General features: G+C 35.1%; 2 protein-coding genes across 4 annotated transcripts in view; one reads left to right on the forward strand and one right to left on the reverse strand.

Annotated features, from left to right (window-relative positions):
• The window catches only part of LOC142334506 (WD repeat-containing protein 13-like), a 224,384-nt gene that overhangs the window by 17,137 nt on the left and 186,001 nt on the right, over positions 1 to 21,246 (forward strand). The gene's annotated exons all lie outside the window — the stretch shown is intronic.
• Positions 1 to 21,246, reverse strand: part of LOC142334504 (trafficking protein particle complex subunit 11-like) — a 40,200-nt gene that overhangs the window by 5,813 nt on the left and 13,141 nt on the right. Inside the window, exons 7-9 of the mRNA XM_075382594.1 lie at positions 10,180 to 10,472; positions 825 to 1,679; positions 390 to 547 (exon numbers count right to left, since the gene is read on the reverse strand). Of these exons, the coding sequence (XP_075238709.1) occupies positions 390 to 547; positions 825 to 1,679; positions 10,180 to 10,472 (1,306 nt within the window). The remainder of the gene's footprint in view (positions 1 to 389; positions 548 to 824; positions 1,680 to 10,179; positions 10,473 to 21,246) is intronic.

The following is a 21,246-nucleotide window of genomic DNA, read 5'->3' on the forward strand; positions in this document are numbered from 1 at the left end:
CTAGAAATTCGACTTGTATATCTAATAGTTTGTTATAGCTACCTGACAAAAATGCATTAGGCGTGCAACTCTTTCGGAGATTCTCAGTTGATCACCTAGCCGTTATTTATAATATATATCAAGGGTATGGTTAGTAATAGAGATATTCGTAGGTGACAATCTCAACACAAGTGTCTGACACGCGGCGACCAAAATTGTCTACTCGGAACGCCACAACTTTCCTAATTGATGGAAAAACAATGGCGGAATTGGTACGTTTTCAGTGACAAATCACTTTTTTGTAAATCACGTTCGGTGACAAATAACTTGTTTTAAATCACTTTTTCAGTGGCACTTGCACACAAAAGTTTCGAAGGAGGCCAAAAAGTATCCTCTTTTGAGGTACAAACCTGAACCTGCATCTCCTGTAGTACAGAACTATTGTTTTTGATGAGATATTTCACGTGCATAGGTTGTTGAACATAACCGAAGGGCTCCAATTCTGCTTTAATACTGATGGGCATCGGATCAACATTATGTAGAGGACTCACGTCTAATGTGGTTGTAACTGAAACGCAGATGTAATTGGTGGCCGAATATACAAATGAATACAGAAAGTTTTGTATTCCCCGAATTTCTCCCCTGACTAAAATTGGAACAAAACCACATAATTTCGTAATTGATTTCAGAAACCGGATGATTAGTGCATTTCAACTATAAGTTTATGGTTAATTTTTCTGAAGGACTACGTGATTATAAAACATACCAAAAGTAAGTATGGTACTAATAGAGGAAGATTCCCGTTTTTGAAGTAGACGAGAAACAAATAATGTGAGGATGTATACCTAATGGCAAATTAAGACTTTCAGTGGGTTCCCGATGCCAGGTCAAAAACAGTTTGCCAAGCTTGAGTGTTGTTGGCAACTGCATAGGAAAGGTCTGTGCAGCGCATACAATGTTAGCACTCTCCTGGGGCTGGAGGATTATCTGCTTTAAGGATTCATCGCTTTCCTGCAGCTTCTCAATTGCAGGATTAAGCTCAAATACAGCGTGATCTATCTCAACAGGCCACGGGGACAGAGCGTTTATTTTGGACAATATCAGAAACATTTCCTCTCCGTGAATAGTTTCTAGTGGATCCATCGTTATCGTCGCAACACGAGAAATCATCTCATATGGATTGACAACAGGCAATAAAATCCGTTCTTCCTTTAAACATGAACATGATAAAACGATTTGTTCATTTCCAGAATTGTCTATTTTTTCTCTCTCGTGAGGCGTTCTTAGCATCTTTATAGGTTGATTGACATTCACATCATGTGCTACCTTAATCACCAGCGTCTCTTCTCTTTCTCCGAAACACCTCAAGAATAAAACAAGGGTGAGTTTCTCTTCAGGTGCAATCTTATCCGGAATGTCGCGGTGGATATGCGCAATTTTAGTATCGTCATCTTGAGCTGGCCAGTCCAGATTAATCTGTGGTGAGATGTTCTGCTTTTGATCAGAAAACATCAGATCTAACTTTGTATTCACAATTGGCTGCAGTTCGTTGTTCTCGATGGAGACCTCCACTTTGTACCACTCCTGCATTAGCACAGGAGGCTTATGGTTGACCTTGATTGACACCTGAGAGGCACGAGGTCGGATAATACAGGATGGCTTCAATGGTGCAACGTTGAGGTGGGAGAATACGCCTTTCTCTAAAACAAAATCACTTCAAAGTTATCGAAGAGAATTAATGAGAATAACTAAAATTACTATTAATTACTAAATTAATGAATGTAGCCGTAATTTTTCAGTGAGATCTAGAAATATTCGGAGGTGATTATATGCCCCACAAGGACAATTTAAAAAATAGCTGGCATATCGCCAGAAAATAATTGACTTAGCTTCATAGACCTGTTGTCTCAAGATACCACTAAAAATTGCCAAAAGAACTAAGAAAACATAGGAAAGGTGCTGAACTACAATTCAAAGAATTTTCATTGACTAAAAAATAGACCTAGAATGGATTGGAAAAACCATTTTAAAAAAATACGATGAAAAACCTACAGTAAAAATCAAAATCAAATTGCCACATGTAAACAAAAAATCCAAAAAAATGTTTATAATGGATAGTAACAAATAATATAATTTTGTTTAATAAATGACAATCCAATGATGGAATAACCATAACCAACGATATATCTCGAAAAAAAGAAGAAAAAGAACATAGCCAGCAGATTGCCGGAATAGCTGCGAAAGAAATAACCTGCGTGCCGAATGAGAGATAGAAACATACAGATCTAAATTGAAACCAAAATCGACGCCGCTCAAAAAGCTAGGTAAAAAACTCAGCGATAAATTAACAAAGCTTGTTAAAATTCATTCCTCAGAAGGCTTTTATTAGGGATCTTTACTGCACATAAGAGTTCCTTTGACCTTAAACTAATTCAAAATAAACTTAAGTTTTAAAGTGCAGAAGTCAATTTATCGAGTGATGTAAGTCGCGTATGATCAAAATCTAATCACGCAAACGCCTTAAATACTTTTTCTAGAGAGAGAGAGAGAGAGAGAGAGAAATGACGTCACGCGTGCAGATTTGAATTGAGCGTGACGGGGACAGGTAACAAAAATTTTGACGAAAGCAAAAACAAAGCAGGACAAGTCCTGGACGACGGAATTTAAAGGAACACCCTTGATCGTTAACAAAATATATAACCCAAAAAAAAACACAGAAAAAGACAGAAAAATCAAAATAGGAGAAATCTTATTTTCGCGTTTAGAGAAACACAGGTCTCAAATTCGTAAAATTTAAACAGCCTAGACAACTTTTGCAACTATGAAGTTTAGGAAGTTTACAGTTATTTTGAAGAAACCCATTTACAAAAATTACAAGTACGAGAACGTGGTGCCGTCATAGTTGGGTCATAGTCACTAAAATACAAAAATAAAAGACAAACGTCTGCCACATCCAACTATCCCTCAAAAAAGTATAATCAAACTTCATAGCACTGAGGGACAATGAGACAAAAATGAAAAAAATTGCGGCCAAGATCAAAAACTTGTGAACACGAATGGTGTCAATGAAGCCATTACAAACAACTTGAATAACTTTAAAAAATCAGTGACAATTCCTCAATAAACAATGAAATCTTTCATTACCGTGATTAACTGAGTGAGAAGACATAAGACAACTTACACACTGAACCAAGAAACATTACTGTTTTCACATATACAAAATTTAAACATAAACCGACAATTGTCGGAAGAATTGCTCTTGAACGACAGGCGAGGCTGTGGCTGTTAATTCAGGGGCTGTAGCCTAGATCAATTTTTCTTTATGGGTGCAAAAAATCATGTCCCCGCCCGGGATTCGAACCATTGACCTCCCGAACCGTGACCCCAAGCACTTCCAACTGCTCCATCAGAACCTTATTCTTGCTCTGCTGCAACCAATTTATATTAGCAACAAGCTTTACTTCGGAGTGAAAGCAATAGAGATCACTGAAAAATGAAGAACGAAAGCGTGAAAAAGTCACCTGAGAAGTCAAAGAATGTTCTGGAAGAAAAGCGAAAAATTGTCAAGCAAAAGATTTGCATTAAAAAAAAGACACACACGTTTACAATAATTGCTATGAAATTCGTTCAAGAGCAATTAAAAACAAATGAGACTTGTAATAAATGACATTAGGAGGATACAAGACAACTCCAAGTAAAACAGGTACGCGCAAAACTAAAATATAGCTCGCAGATTGCCAGAAAATAGCCGCAATAGATTCGTAGATCGGCAGTCTAAAAAAAACAAAAAATTCGTCTTTTCATTGAGGGCTGATCTGTTATATTTTGATTAAAAATCTGTATAAGTTATTGCTGCCTCTATTAGCTGATCTCTAATAACCTTCATTTAGAGTGACACACACCCATTTGACCTTATCTCTTTGAATTAAAGTAAATAAAAGTCAATTTCAAAGTGAGGAAGTCATTTTTGAGAGTGAGGTAAGTCAAGTGTGACCAACAATTTAATCACGCGCATGAACAAAAACACTCGCTCCACTAAGAGCGAAAAATGACGTCACACATGCAATTCAGTTAAAATTGCATGAACGAATGAACAAAAAGTGGCTGTGACGTCATATGGTCGCAACAAAAAACATGACGACGAAATAAAAAAACATAGCAGGACAAGTCCTGACGTACAATTCAAAGAATTTTCACTTACTAAACAGAAAAACTAGACCTGGAATAATGGACTATGCGTGAATTGAGAAAACCATTTTGAAAAATCAGATCAAAAAATAAGAAAAAAACAAAAAATCAATGTCAAAAGGCCGCGTGTGAACAAAACCACTAGCGAGAAATAAAAATTTAATTCAAACAAAAACCTAGGCCTAGAATGGGCTGTGAATGGATTGCGAAAACCATTTAGAAAAAAATCCCATCCAAAAAATTGAAAAAAAAAACAAAGTGAAATTGCCGCATGTGAACAAAAAAACCACTAGCGAGAAAGCGAATTTTTGTTCAAACACCGTTTTCTCACTCTACTTTAAATTTGGAGCGAAAAAATTTCACGCCGCAAAACTAATCGCTTTTTCGCTCCACTTCCTGTTTCGGCGTGACCAAAATCACTACTCCAATTTGACTTCAAAAATCATGAAAATGTGTGAACAGCTCTTTAAAAAAAAGAACATAGCCGGAAGAATTCCGGAAACGACTCGAAGGAAAAAACGAACGCCCCTAACAAACATAAAACTTATTCTACTGATTGACCATAATAACTAACATAATGCGTATCCTACTGAATAACACTTGTCACTTTAAAACAAAAAAAAAGAAAAAGAACAATGAAAAAATAACTGACCAGAAAAGACGATAAAGCACGTGATAAAAATTTTACATTGAGTTGCAAGTTTGAAAACAACCTTTGGCGAAAACCCGTGAAATAAGTTTAGTTTAATTTTGTTGAATCACTGCTATCTGAGACAAAAACCAAACACAAATTTCAAGTGGAATAAACGAAGGTAAAAGAAAGGAAATGAAAAACAAAACCAAAAATATTTTCTGTAAAAACAAAAAAAATTGGCCACAAATAATGAATCAAATACCATCTTGCTGAAATCAAATCATTATTCCGAAAAACTTGTAATACTACATCTGGTCAAGTGTCCACCAATCCAAATCATTGTTTATTTATATGAGTAAAAACGAAGAATGAAGAAAAATAGAAAAAAAGTTAGTGTTTAAGAAAATGATATTTGTCATTGAAAAGTGCACTAAATATATTTCAACAAAACCTCTAGAAAAGCTCCTATCAAAAGCTAGACCACTAAAAACTAGCAAACAGCAGACAATCAGAAGAACTCAGCAAAAAATCCAAAAAAAAACACGAAAATTTGCGGAGCTCTTCATAAAAGTTACTCAATTATCTTTAACAAAATGATTCAAAACTGGAATCAAAATCATCAACACGCATCAAAGACAACTAATTTGGACTATAGGCATCCCCAAATGCTATAAAAAATTGAAGAACACAAAGGGTATTTAAAAAAAATTGAAAAAAAAAATCATAGAAAAAATTGAGCTTTTTTTAATTTCACGGGAGCACATAGACCCAAAAAACGTTAATTGGAGCGAATTAATTGGAAGACTTCGAAAACAATGGAAAGTCGCATAGGCTGAAAAATTTTTCTAAGTTTAGAAAAAAAAACGAAAAACAGCAAAAAATTAAGGAAAATAATTCAAAATTTTTCAGTTTATTGTCATTTTTCTAAACAAAAAAATCGTTTCCAACCTAAGAGAATGTAATCACTTGGTATCTAAAAACTCAGTTACTAACATGCGTCTATTCAAAGCCATTACAAAGCATTATAACAAAACAAAACGCAAAAAATTGCTAAAATTCGCCTAAAATTCAGCAAAATAGCTGAAAAACCAGCAAAATGGTATAAAAATCTTATTAATGACCAAAAACTTGCCAACCACTATTAAAACAACCCTAAGCATCACACAATATCATAATCAGACCTCTAAACCAAAAAAAAAATAACAAAAAACGGTTTTAAAAAGCCGCATGTGAACAAAAAAATTTCGCTCGCTTAGAGAAAATTTTTTCACACATCAATTTATCGCTCTCTCAAAAACAGCGATATGAACAAAAACCACTCTCTTTTCGCTCCACTCTTCAATTTTGTTCAGCACAAAAACCACTCCAAATTTTTTCACGCGTTTCATTTCCCGCTTTAAAAATCACTCCAATAAAATTGATTAAAAAAAAAAGGACTTCTCCAATACTCCTCTTCGAGTCGTAAAAAAAGACAGCGCCCCAATACAATTCAAATATCGCTGTGCGGCTATTAAAAATACTCTAAACTTAGTGAAAACAATTGCTGTCAAATTTTTTGAAAATAATATATTAGAAACTGAAATTCCAAATAAATTCAGTCACGCTTCACCTATAGCCAATGCAATCTACAATAGAATATACCAAATGGTAAGACATCTAAAAGCACATCAAAAACAGACAGCTCAAAATTGAAAACCAATGGTGTCAGAGTCTGTAAAACACTTAGCATCAGACATTAGCATAAGACATTAAGACTTGTCATTATTGGCAACTAACCAACGAGTCATCGAACAGAAAAGTAATTCAGAAAACAAATATTGTCCAAGTTTTAAACACCATCAGCTATTAACTCAAAAACCTTTTAAAAACCCGTTGTGAATGATAAGAACACAATCGCTCTATCTTAAGTGGACCAAGCAACAAGACATTTAAAATTACAATAATTGCGATAAAAGCAAAACTAACCAATTAGTTTCAAAGCCGAAACAAGCTGCAGATTTTGGGCTTTCAGTATAACAATCATGCCAAATTAGAAGACATATGATGCTAAATTCGAATAGCAATCCAATTCAATAGCAAAGAAAATTCAAAACAATCCCAACTTTTCGGATTATACAGAAAAACAGCAAGACGAGCGGGAAACAAAAAGCGAAGCTGAAAAAGTCAGGGCAAAATCGAATTGCTGAAAAATGTTGAAGTTCTATAGTCGAACGTGAATAGAAATCCCCATCAAGTAAGGGGACCACGGAGGGGATCGAACCCACGACCACCAGAGCAAGAGATGGAAGCATTATCCACTCGGCTATCAGGGTTTTATACACTCTTCTTACAGTCGATTAGCTATTAGCAACAGACTTATTTTATGAATGCGCGCAATTCAAATCACTCAAAAAATAATAAATTCAAGCGCGAAAAAGGCATCAGGGAAAACGGTCAGGCGAATTGAAAAGTCATTTTTCTTAGTTGAATTTAGAGCTTATTTCCGCAACACAGCAAATTAAGATTCCTCAAACAATTTTATTTCAAATCTGCCAGAGCTTAAGTAGATTTCATTGCTTGAATTTGGTCTTGTTAATGTTCAATAAGGCCAACTTAGTCTAATTTTACCAGATTCAAATTGATTGAAATATCGTTTCATATTGTTTGATATTTTAGACGAGAATTAGTTACCTTGTAATAAATTTTAATTATATTTTTTAATATACTTTTCGAGGTTAAAAAATAAAAACTATCCAATCAGAGTTTCTGTACAAGCCTGTTGCTTCAAAGACGAATGTGAGCATCATTCTTCTAGATAAATGTTTTCCTTCACATTTTGTTTTTCTCTTAAATAAATCTTTTTCTTTTTTTTGTTTGTAATGCTTTGCTTGTTTGCCAACATTTCAAGTATAGGAGAACAGGAACCTATATTATCCAGCGTAAAGAAACGTACCCGGCAGATTGCCGGAAAATAGCCGCCGTTGACTCCAATAACATTATTGGGATTGAAAGAAAGAATAGAAGATATTAAAAAAAAGATTTTTGTACAAAAACATTTTTTAAGTCCGATTTATTTTGATGGCAGTTCTTAGTTGTACATAATTCTGTTTCTTAGAGAGAGGCTACTATCAATTCCAATAAGCATTAGAGATGATAACTAATACTTATAGGACCGACGCTCAAATAGCGTGCATCTAAAATTGGGCTTATGGGTTTACCCCGTTTCTATTTCTGACTTGATTTTTATACAGATTCTGTTCATTTTGCATTGCTTTGCTGAGCAACTGATGTTCAAAATCACTTTTAGCAGAATGAGAGAAAAGAGAAACTAGCCAAGAGAAGTCAAAAAGATTTCACGCAAAATGTTGAAAAGGCGGCAAAATGAGGTAAAGCGAAACATTTTTTTATTCGACGATGTAAAAAAACATAGCAGTCCTGACGTACAATTCAAAGAATTTTCAGTGACTAAAAAAACTAGGACTAGAACGGACTATGAGTGAATTGGAAAAACCTTTTCTAATAAATCAGATCAAAAATATTAAAAAAAACAAAATCAAAGTCAAAATGCCGTATGTGAACAAAAAACCACTAGCGAGAAAAGGAAATTTGGTTCAAACAAAAAAAAACTAGGCCTAGAATGATCTATGAATGGATTGGGAAAACGCTTTAGGAAAAAATCCGATCAAAAAAATCGAAAAACATTAAAAATCAAAGTGAAATTGCCGCATGTGAACAAAAAACCACTAGCGAGAAAGCGAATTTTTGTTCACACAGCGTTTTCTCACTCTACTTTAAAACTATAACGAAAAAATTTCACGCCGCAAAACCACTCGCTTTTTCGCTCCATTTCCTGTTTCGGCGTGACCAAAATCACTACTCCAATTTGACTTCAAAAATCGTTAAATTGTGTGAACAGATCTTTAAAAAAAAGACAGCGCCCCAATACAATTCAAATTCTTGTAAAAAAATAGGAGCGCTATAATAGGCGGCTGAGAAGATGAGGGCGGCTATTAATGAAGTTGCACGAATCAAAAAATGTTGTAATATTAAGATATCGCTTATTCCCCCTATGTTTCCTCGTTAACTTTTTCCAAGGCATTGAAGTACTTGTCGGTTGGTTTTTTAAAAAAAGATCTATTGGAGTGACCTTCTAAGGCGCAAAGTGATCTGAATTTCGCCTATCTTCCAAAATCTTCTTAATTTTCAGTTGTGTTGGTTTCTACTTCCTTGATCATATTTTTTCCCAATTTTCTTTTTATGCAAATCTTTTCGTTGGAAACTCAACCGCTTAAAATTATGCTCTACTTGTTTAATTCCAAATGAGAGCATCGTTTATTTATAGGGCCGCTGTTATTTGACTAGTTGCTAAATTCAGATCCTGCACTCATTTCAATATCTATTAATTCAAAATACTTTGCAAAAAATGAAGCGCAACACGTTGCTTTTGTAACCTTGGATCAAATTTATTACCAATTCTTACTGTTGCCACCTTCTTTCGCAAAGAAGAGTTCCTGATTTTTTAGACAAAAGACATAAATTGCAGCAAACACAACCTATTACAACCCCCATTTCGACCTTTTGGAACAAAACAGAAATAATTTTTTCATTAAATCGGAAAAAAATTCCAGCAATAACAGACCATTTGTTGCTATCCTTTTTGGTCAGTAATTGAAAACAACCGTCTAAGCTAGATATCTTCGCGAGCCCTTAAGGCCCAAACAGACTAACATAATCAACTATCATCGGTCGATTTGCTCTCAAACAACTAGCGAGCGGTTGACTTTGTAAGTCGCTAGCTGGGGCTTAGAGACTAGCCCTGAGAGTCTCTAAATTGAGAGAGGAGGAAAAAGTAAAATTAAAAAGACAAAAGCTAAAAAACAAGCTAAAAAGGAAGTTAATTTTTAAAGCATTTAACAATGCTTTAAAAAAATCACTTTTCCTTTACAAAGGCTACGAAATAATTAACTTGTAAGCCAGCAAAAATCTTGCTTGACATATAACAGACCAAAGAGGCCCTCTTAAAAAATGAGAAAATCAAATTATTCACAGCTCGCTACTTCAGTCATTAAAGCCCCTATTGTGTTGCTGAAGCCTACCCAATATCCAATATGTTAGAATTTTATTGGCCCATTATGCTCCAAAAACACAAATAAAATATTTAAAAAACGATATTGCAAAATCCTCTACAATTCTTGTGTTTAAAGTTGGCATTATAAATACGTATATCTCAAAAATTATCACTATATATGAACTACGACGGAAATTGAGTAGCATGTTACTCTAAACTTTACTGATTAGTTTTCTCCGACTAGAAGAATCAATTAATTTGCATCGCTTCACGTAATTCTCTTAAACATCAGTTAAATCGAATTATACGTGATCAAGTAAACTGGACTAACTATTGACATTCGACAATTTGGAGTGTGTGGAGAAGTTGAACTTTTGAAACTTGACACTCTGCTCCGATGACATGTTCATCTCAGCCTGCGACTGGTGGCCTGCCCAAATGAGCAAAGCATGTCTTTTGTCACTCTGTCCTAATTGCAAACACAATGAGGCAATGTCCAGCTTGCGTGATACATCAGAACGATCTGGGAAGAACTTAAAATTGATTTGCTTTACTTCTTCTGGCTTGATTGTCAGGTCTGCTCTCCTGTCACCCTTATTTAACACGTCTCCACTTTGTTGCATGCTGAACAAAATAAATTACACAACTATTTTGTCAGAAAATTTGAAATCCGAGGAATACAAAATAACTGTTTGTTTAGCATTTACAGCTAACGTTTTCTTTGCCATTTTATTTATGATTTCGAAGCATATCAAGCACAGAATTAGCATTCCCATCTTTCAATAACTAAAGAATCTGACTGAGCAAACCAGTAGAAATTAAAACAGTTTTCAGGAGCGTTACTAAAAGAATAATGGGGGGACGGTTCAATGAGAGGAGGAGGATGAGGGAGGCGAGACAGGGCCTACAGTTAAGTGGTTAAAACTCTATATGACCGTTTTACCTTAAAAACTGCTGTTTCAACTTAAATATTACATTAGTTGCCAATTAATATGCATCGGAAACTCGGCCACTGATGAAGTATCATATTGGAAAACAAACCCGTTAAAAAAGTTAAGTCAAAGTACGCAAAGCAAGACGTTCAAAAAAGGGTTTAGGTGCAAGATGGGTAGTAGTTTGATAGGGAGAACGAACTGAGAACTGTTACAAGAGCAAAATCTTTGAATTTGATCTGTTCATCAGGAATATTTCCCAGAGGTTACGAACTACTGGAAAACATAGCTGGCAGATTGCAAGAAAATAGCTTATCAAAAACATAATAACAGAGCCAAAAAAAACTTTTTTAAGTTTTCGGTGTTCCATTTTGATTAAGAATCCGTTTAACTTATTGCTATTTCTAAAAGATGCCCTCAAATACCCTTCAATTAGAGTGACACGCACTCAATTGACCTTATCTCTTTGAAATAAAGTATGGAAGAGTCAATTTCAGAGTGACGAAGTCAATTTTGAGAGTGAGTTGAGTCACATGTGACAAAATTAATCACGCGAATGAACAAAAACTCGCCCCACTAAGAGTGAAAAAGGACGTCACGCACGCATTTCAGTTTAAATTGCAAGAACAAATGAACAAAAAGCAGATTTGCAGTGATTGTGACATCATATGGTCCTAACAGAGATCTTGACGACGAAATAAAAAAAAGCAGGACAAGTAGTCCTGACGTACAATTTAAAGATTTTTCATAGACTAAACAAACACAGAGAACTAAAATCGACTATGAGTGAATTGGGAAAAAAATTTAAAAACTCAGATAAAAACAGAAAATCAATGTCAAAATGCCGCATGTCAACAAAAAACCACTAGCGAGAATTGGAAATTTGGTTCAAACAAAAACTAGGCTTAGAATGAATTATGAATGGATTGTGAAAATCATTTAGAAAAAATTCCGATCCAAAAAATCGAAAAACATTAAAAATCAAAGTGAAATTGCCGCATGTGAACAAAAACCACTAGCGAGAAAGCGAATTTTTGTTCAAACACCGTTTTCGCACTCTACTTTAAAACTATAACGAAAAAATTTCACGCCGCAAAACCACTCACTTTTTCGCTCCATTTCCTGTTTCGGCGTGACCAAAATCACAACTCCAATTTGACTTCAAAAATCATGAAAATGTGTGAACAGGTCTTAAAAAAAGACAGCGGCCCAATACAAATCAAATTGTTTGAATTGTAAAAACCAAGAGAAAAACAATAATAGCCTCAGCTATCTTTTCGAGGCTATCAAAAAAACATAGCTGGCAGATTGCCGGAAAATAGCCGCCGTTGACGCGCTAGACGCACATCGGTATTGAAACACACACAAAAAAGAAGCCATAGAAATTTAAAAAAATTTCTCTTAAGTTTCAAAAATTGTTCAAATTCAGTGTGCAGTTTCAGTTAGATTCTAAAACTAAACTTACTGAAGGGTATTAAGCTTAATACTAATATCATTTAGCTATCGCTCTAATGAACTTTGATAACCTAATTTAAAAAAATTAATGACCGGGCTATATCGGTTCATCCCGTTTCTTTTGAATTTGGTCTTTTGACAGAGCCCGTATTCACGTCAATCGATGCTTGATAGAATTTAAAATCCATTCAGTTGAAACAGTGAGTGAAGTAAGCCAGAAGTCAAACGTGGAAATCGTGATTTAACTTAAACGAACAACGTGATCAAAAGGTGAAGCAAATTAAAAAAGCCTAAATAATAGGCGTTTGAGAGGCTGACGGCCGCTATTTAACATACTAAGTACTGTAAACGTTAAAATCAAATTCGAAGTAGTTAAAATCAAAATAATTCAGAAAGAAAGCGGCCATGCTTCAAACCATGAACAGATATGTCTCAGCTAGAAAATCTGTATAATATAAAACGACTAATGTGGGAAGAAGTGCTCTCCAAAACTGTTGCGGTGATGTAATTTAGAAGTGATATAGGCGGCAGAAAAAACTATGGAAAAAACCTTTCCGATTGAGGTGCGCACCCAAATCTCCCAGATAAAAAATTAACTGAGCTACACGGACCGTAATTGTTAACCACTCACATTTGCTTTTATTTTAATTTCTGAATGAAAACAAAATCAATCAATCCAAAATTTAACCAAGTCAAGCGTGAAACAGTCACTCGAGACGTGAAAACGAAAAACGAACAAAATGTTTGCTAGGAAATCTGTCAAGCAAAAATATTCACACAAAAAGACACGCATTTACAAAAATTGCTTCAAAATTCATTCGAGAGTAATTTAAAACCAATATTCTTCTCGAAGCAATAAAAACGTGTAGAATACCAAGATTCCTCTGCGATTTGTAAAAAAGAGCACCACTCAAATGCACTTTTTGGATAGCAAAACAATAGGCGCAATAATAGCCATCAGAGATGAAATAAAGCAAAAAAATTCAAGAAATTAATAGACTTAAGTCAGACTGGCTGCTAAAGAACTAACGGTTATCAACAAGTAAGCCAAAAATCGCTATATGATGTAATAAACAGTAACAATGGCTTTCAAATTGTAGATACTTTTATTGAAAAATCGGAAGTAAACTGCTTAACAATAAATTACTACTTTTTAAAAAAAGGGAGGGAGTTAAGCGGCGGAATGTAAGTGTGGGTAAAGAGAATAACGGGGGGGTTCACTGGGAGGAGGAAGAGGGAGGCGAGACAGGGCCTAAAGTTAAGTGTTTAAAACTCTATGACCGCTTTATCTTTGAAATCACTGTTTCAACTTTTGCCAAATACTACGCATCGGAAATTCGGCCACTGATGAAGAACAATGATGGAAAACAGAAGTCCCCGTTAAAAAAGTTAAGTCAAAGAACGCAGGGCAAGATGTTCAAGAGAGAGCTTAGGTGCAAGAGGGGTGGTAGCTTGATAGGGAGAACGAACTGAGGACTGTTACAAGAGTAAAACCTTTGAAATTGATCTGTTCATCGTAAATATTTATTCCCAGAGGTTACGAAATACTGAACATAAGAAACTTACCTAGTACTGTACAAGTTAACATCAAATTAGAAGTAGTTAAACTCGAAATCAGTCAGAAAAGAAAGCGGTCAAAGTTCAAGCCAAGAACAGAAATGCTTCAGCTAAAAATATGTATTTTATAAAACGACTAATGTGAGAAGAATTGCTCTCGAAAAACTGTCGTCGTGATGTAATTGAGAGGGGATACAAGATGCAAAAAAATCTATAGGTGAAACCGCTCCAGTTGGCGTGCGCACCCGGATCTCTCAGATAAGAATCCGTATTTGCTAACCGCTCAAAACTGCTTTTACTTCAAGTTCTGAATGAGAGTAACTTCAATCACTCAAGAAATTCACCAAGTCAAGCGTGAAAAAGTCACTCGAGGCGTGAAATCGAAGAAATATTCTCGAGGAAAACTGTTCAGCAAAAATTGTGTTTTGGCACACAAAAAGACCAATTGTGTTTTGGCACACAAAAAGACCAATTGAAACCAATATTCCTCTCGAATTCGTAAAAACCTGTAAATTAACAATGCTCCCCTTCGATTCGTTAACAGAAAAGAGCACCTTTTTGAACTGCAAAACAATAGGCGGACTAATAGCCAGCAGAGATGAATTGAAGCGAAAACAATTCAAGAAATTATTAACTGCCTGCTAAAGAACTAACAATTATCAACAAGAAAGCCAAAAATCGCTATACGATTGAAAAAAAAACAGGAATCCCGTCGAAAGAATTTGTTTTTGTCATTAACGGAAACTACAGTTCAAATTGGCTTATCCAAACTAAAAAGACAAACAAAATGGTCACTAGATGGAGCGGTAGTTACATTTTTTCTAATTTTTTTTCGCAATATTTTCCCAGCAAGCGGCTACAATAATTCAAATTTCCACAGCTACGTACAAAAGATTCATTTGAAAACAATAATGAAATATTACAAATCTCAAATATTTAAGTTTTTGCAATATTTTATTTACGAAAGGCTAATAATTAACTTCAAAGTGAGCATATGAAAGCATCTATTTATGCAGACACAATAGTAAATTTGCATAGTTTTTTTTAGTATACGAAAACTCGCCAATAAAACTCTTCATTGCTTAAAAAATACACACAATTCTTAATTTTTGTTTCATCAGTCATTTCATTTCATAATGCACTAAAATTGAAATTAAATAAACTGGAACTGAACATAAACTACTCTTCTGATACCACTGAAATCCGGATCAAATTCATTTTGTTCAAAATTACTTGTTGGTTTTTGCATTCCATTCAAATGTCAGTCAAATATGGCTCGCTCAATAAACTATTCTGAAAATATCCCTCTTCCCATAGGATGACCGATTCAAAAACAAAATGAAAGGCTCATACTCCATCTATTACAAATCAACTATAACTTGTTTCAGCTATAAAAACTTATATCATTACAATATCCAAGCTTTATTATTAAAAGTATTCACTATTTACGAGTCATTGTTTACAGTGAAAACATTAAAATTAAGCTCAGGCAACCCAAATATGTTGAAAATTGCTTAATGAGTGAAACGTGAAACAATGTAAAACTTATCGGCGATCATTAAAAAAACGCGTATAAACAAATAATAATAACATAACCGACTAACATCGGGCCAATTGCTCTCAAACGACCGGCGAGCGGTTGGCTTTGTTCAGTAGCTAACCACGGTTTCGTGAGGCTAGCTTTAGCTTAATTAAAGGGGCGTAATGTGTGCGCAGCGGGGGGATGCACCTGGGGCTGATGGGGGCAACAAAGTTGTAGGGGGGGGGGAACGGTGGGAGGGGGAATTTTGCTGCACGGGGCTCTTATGGCCTGAACAATGTTCAGGTGTGGGGATTGCTGGAGGGGGGTGGGGTGAGCTGAGACGGGGGCTGATGTGGTGGGGGTGAGGGTGCTGTGGGGGTCCACCTCTAAGAACCGCGCTTCACACCATAACAAAAGTTAATCGCAAAATTGGAGACTAGAGAGCTGAAAGGCTCTCAGAGAACTGAATGCCCTCTGGGCGCTACTTGTTGATCCCGTTTTTGAGGAAGAAAAGTCAACCGGGTTAGACGAAAAATCGGTCAATCGAAAACTCGCATAAAAAAGACCAACAAGACTAAAAAAAATTGCTACGAACTTCGTTTGAGAGCAATTAACAACACGCACATAAAAGAAAATTAAAACAGTTACCAGAAAACGCAGTAACCGAATTCCGGTTTTGAGGTTTGCAATGTGAAGCCTTAAAAATTGCTTTAAAAAAACGTTAGTCAGTAACAAAGTCGCCATATTGCCGTAAGAGCTGCCAAATACTTGGGCGCCGTTATAATAGAGATAGAAACAGATACAGATATGAGTGGAAAACACTCAGCGAAAATTAATTACCGCTTTTAAAAACTCGTTCCGCAGAAACTTTTCGATTAGCGACCTTCTATTACACATATGAGCAGCTTTGGCCTAAAACTAATTCTAATTAAACTTAGGTTTGAAAGTGCAAACGTCATTTTAATGGGTGAGGTAAGTCAAGTATGATCGAAATATAGTCAGGAAAATGAACTAATAGCTTTGGCCAAAGAGTGATGAATATTGTTACGCAAGCAAATGCCGTTAGTGAGATGAAGTCACTCAGAGAATTTGATTTTTTTCAGCTTTGCTGCATGAACAAATGTAAACCAAAAACATAGCAGGACAAGTCCCCGAATACAGACCAAAAAGTTGAATGAAAAGCTTCCAACTACTGTATCTGACCAGCAGATCGATTAGACAATGCCAGCCAAATCAGACCAGCAGTCTCAGAAAAAATCATTGCTAAAACCCTTGCAGTTTTTTCCTGAAGGCTTGAGATGATCCATGAATATGCACCCATAAAACCACACACAAGCATACAAAGGGGTTTATTGGCCACTAAAGATAGAAAAACTGAAGAAAAATGTCAAATACAAATACTTTTTTAAAAGATGAAAATTGCATTAATTATTCCAAGATTCTAAAAGTACCAATAGTAATATGTTCAAAACACATTTTTTTGTCTCTTAGATCGGTTCAAAAACCACCTGCAAGACCTGGCCCATAAAGATGATACCCAGAAAGACAAAATTTTGCAATTGTTTTTAATTTTATTAAAATTTTGCTAAAATTTTTTATATTAATATCTTCAAAACCACTTCACTGTGTTAAGAAACTAACAACTCGCCAAATTCGAATCCTAAAAACGTTTCATTGCCCCATAGAGATAATTAGACTCAGAACAACAACTTTCAGAGAATTTTAAAAAATATACTTTATCAAAAGAAAATGCAAAAACTCGTGATATTAAAATATTGACAACCAATCCATTGCAAACTAATAGCTAAGTACTACCCTTTTTGTAAACCTCAGAGCGTGTTGCCTGGCCTCTAGAGCTAGAATAGAATAAAAAATTCACAAAATTTTTTTTAAAAAAAAACCTTGAAAAGCAGATTCTATTGAAAACTTGCAGAAAATCGTTATAATCTTCGGAATCACTTCTTTGTCTTCAAAAACAATCGATTAAACTAATTCACAGCGTACAAAACTTCACTTGCGCAAAATGATAGACAGACTCGAGTTATGATAATCTTCACAAAAACAAAAAAATCAAATTTTCTCACAAATGCAAAAATTATTGATATTAAATTGATTTAAACCGTTCCGTCGTCCCAACCAACTGTGCAGTAAACCATTATTGAACACCAAAGACAGTTCTCTTGCCCCTGTATCTGACCAGCAGAACAATTGGACAATGTCAGCCAAAAAGACCAGCAGAGAAACTAAAATAAAACTACAAACATAACCGACTAACGTCGGGCGAATTGCTCTCAAACGACCGGCGGGCGGTTGGCTTCGTCAGCACCTAGCCACTGTTTAGTGAAGTTAGCTTTTGCTTGATTGAAGAGGCGTGAGGCTAGGGTAATAGACGATATTATTACGCCACATAACAGCCGCTGAAGTCAACAAAAAGAGTTAAGGAGAGAGAGAGAGAGAGTGCGAGGTAAAACTTGAGCGAGAAAGAGAAGGAAAGAAACGCCAACCAACACACACACAGAGAGAAAGAGAGAGAGCTAGAAATTTTTTCCATGAGATTCTAGCCTTGTTAGTAACTAAATCATATAAAAAACTGAAAGTGCAAAATTCAGAAGAAAACTTTCCACATTTCGCAGTGACGAAAATGTTCAAAGAACATTTTTTGCCTCTGTATTTTGTCATGTAACCCATCTGCAAGACTTAAAAAGCTTCGTTGGCCAGTATTAATCGTTAAACTCAAAAAAGGACTCAAAAACTGCAAATAAGAAGACAAAAATTTCGAAAAAAAAAATGAAAAAATCATAAGTTTTATTAAAAAATCGATAAAATTTGTAATATTAAAAAGTTTAAAACTATTCTATCGCAATAAAAATTGTTCAGTAACCTATTATCAAAGCCTATACGAGGTTTCTTGGGGCTGGAAGAACTTAGATAATGACAAATTTTGAAAAATTTGAAAAAAAAATCAAGTTTTATCCAACAAATGCTAAAAATCGTGATGTTCAAATGTTGAAAAACAATCTATTACCACTATAAACTATGCAGCAACGTATTATCAAACCCTTCAGGAGGTTGTCTAAATCCTGAGGCTGAAAAATCTTGAATAATGAAAATATATGTCAAAAAATTTTAAAAATATAGCAATTTTTGTCAAAAAAATGCTAAAATTCGTGATGTTTAAATCTTGAAAATGATTCCATTACTTCTAGAAACTACATAGTAACCTATTATTAAACCCTCGAGGAAGTTCCTTGGCTCTTGAGGCTGGATAAACCTAAAAAACGACAAAAACTTTCAAAAACATTGAAAAAATTTGCAAAATTTATCAAAAAAATGCAAAAAATTCGCAGTGTTGAAATGTTGAAACCATTCTATTACCACTAGAAACTATTCAATAACCTATTATTAAATCCTAGAGTGGATTCCTTGGCACCTAGGTCTGCTAGGGCTGAAAAAACTTAAAAAACTGACAAAAATTTTCAAAAATCTTGAAAAAAATTGTGAAAATTAGTATAAATTTGCGTTTTTAGCTAGCGGTTGTTCGTCAGTAGCTAGCCACGGGTGGGGGGAGGGTGCACGGGGGTGCCGATGGGGGTGGCGACAGTCGGGTGGGGTGGGGCAACAGGGCGGTGGGGGGGCAATAATGGGGGGGTCAGCAGTGGGGGGGGTGGGGGGGGGTCTTCAACCTCTAAGAACCGCTGTTCACACCATAAGTATAAGACTCCAAAACTGTTTGAGCTGAAACTGAGCTAAAAGGCTCTAAGAGCACTTAATGCCCGCTGGGCGCTACCTGTTTATCCCATTTTTGAGGACGAAAAGTCAAAAGCGTCAGACGAAAAATTGGTCAAGCGAAAAATCGCATAAAAAAAAAGACCGACAGGACTAATATAATTGCTACAAACTTCGTTTGAGAGCAATTAAAAATAACCATTACTAAAACAATTGAACATTTTTTTCCCAAAAGCCAAAATTTGTCCATTAAAATGCACTCATTTACCCAAGCACAAGCCTTGAAAGCGGTTTATTGAACAATCAATATAGAAAAACTGCAGAAAAATGACTGACTTTTTAAAAAAAGACTAAAATTGCAAAATTAATTCCAAGTTTCTAAAATTTACAAAAGTAATATGTTCAAATCCCCGTTTTAAACTCTCTCAGATCTGTCCAAAAACCCCACTCCAAGATCTCAAGACGTTTCATTGGCCCTTAGAGATCGAGAAACACAGAAAATGAAAAAAATTCAAAAGAATTTGAAAACAATTGCAAAATTTGAAAGGTTGCCAAAATTCTTTATATTAATATCTTCAGAACCAATCCATTGTCTTCAAAAACTATCCCGTAACCCAATTCCAAGCATACAAAACTCCACTTGCCCATAAAGATTAATATAAACAAAATCAAAGAAATTAAAGGTTAGTTAAAAAATTCAAAATTTCTATACCCTTCAACCATTCTATACCCCTAACCAATTCCCTACCATTACGAAGAGAAATATTATTAAACCGTAAAGGAGGTTTCCTGGCCCCTGGAAAAAAAAGAAAATTGCAAGCTTTATCGAAAAATACTAAAATTCTGGATATTGAAATGTTGAAACCAATTTCAATTCCACTAGCAAGTATGCAGTAACCTAAAATCAAACTTTAGAGGAAGATACCTTGACGCTGGGCCTGGAAAAACTCAAAGACAAAATGATTTTTGAAAAACATGAAAAAATTGAAAAAATACTAGTATCATTTTGCGAGTTTATGTTCGCAGTACCAGAACATGTAGCACAGCAAATGGTCATAAACAGTACGTATGTATTGCAGAAGAACTTTAGGACTGCTTAAACAAAAAACTCAAAAAAATTCATTTTGGGCTCAAAAACTCCTGGGCTCAAAAACTCCCAAAATTTCAATTTGGTCTCAAAGACAATTTAACCTTAAATCAAGACCCTCCCAGCACCTTCACCACTCTAATGACTTGAAAGACTACAAAAAGCAGCTAATGGCCTCTCACAGAAATTGATGCCTTCTGATCTTTAGCTGTTCATCCCGTTTTGAAAGCTCATTCATTGAAGAAGGTGTGAAAACATCTTACAAAAAAGACAGAGCGCCGACACAATCCAACTTTTCGATTGCAAAAACATTGCAGAACAAGTCCTGAATTACAACCGAAAAAAATGAATTGACTAACGACCCGACCATTAAAATGTTTACAGCAACATGAATCTAAGACAGCCAACAAAAACCCTGACACTACATGCGCTAAAATGAACAAAAAATCCAAAAATGATTACAATTTTTTCCACAAGATTTAGCGTTTTAAGAATCCCTAAAAACAATTTTATAAAATACTGACTCTAAGCGTCTTTAAAATGAACACAGAATCGTAAGGGAATAATGAATGACATATAAAGCAAAAAAACGCAAAAGTTAAAGAAAACTAGCAAAAATTAGTACTTTTGAAAACCAGTGGCGCCAAACTAAGAGAACCTCATAACTACAAGCCAAAAACTTTAACCACACCATATCATAAAACTTTTAAAGTCATCAAATCATTTTTAGCAGTCCTAATCGCTGAAAAAGGAGACAATAAAACTTGAAACAAATGAAGGCAAGATTCGAAAATTCACTTGAACCTTTCAAAAATAAATGGTATCTCATTGAACGTAAACGTTAGCTAAAAATAGATATATGTCATAGAATTAAACATACCCGACAGATTTTTAGTTAAGGACTGAGGGGACGTTTAGGGAGTGGCTTGTGGTTACTTTTTTTGGGGGGGGGGTTACGTGGGGGGCGCAGAGCTGTTTGAAGGGGGGTTGGTGCGGCGTCTGTTGTTTGAATAGGGATAGAAAATTTCTCAAAATGACCTTAAGCATGAATATTACATCAGTTCTTAATTACTATTGTTGAAGCTTAGCTACTGTTGAAGTCCAATGTTCGAAAACAAG

The sequence above is a fragment of the Convolutriloba macropyga genome, chromosome 2 (genome assembly GCF_964194025.1).
Source record: "Convolutriloba macropyga chromosome 2, txConMacr16.3, whole genome shotgun sequence".
Lineage (NCBI taxonomy): Eukaryota > Metazoa > Xenacoelomorpha > Acoela > Convolutidae > Convolutriloba > Convolutriloba macropyga.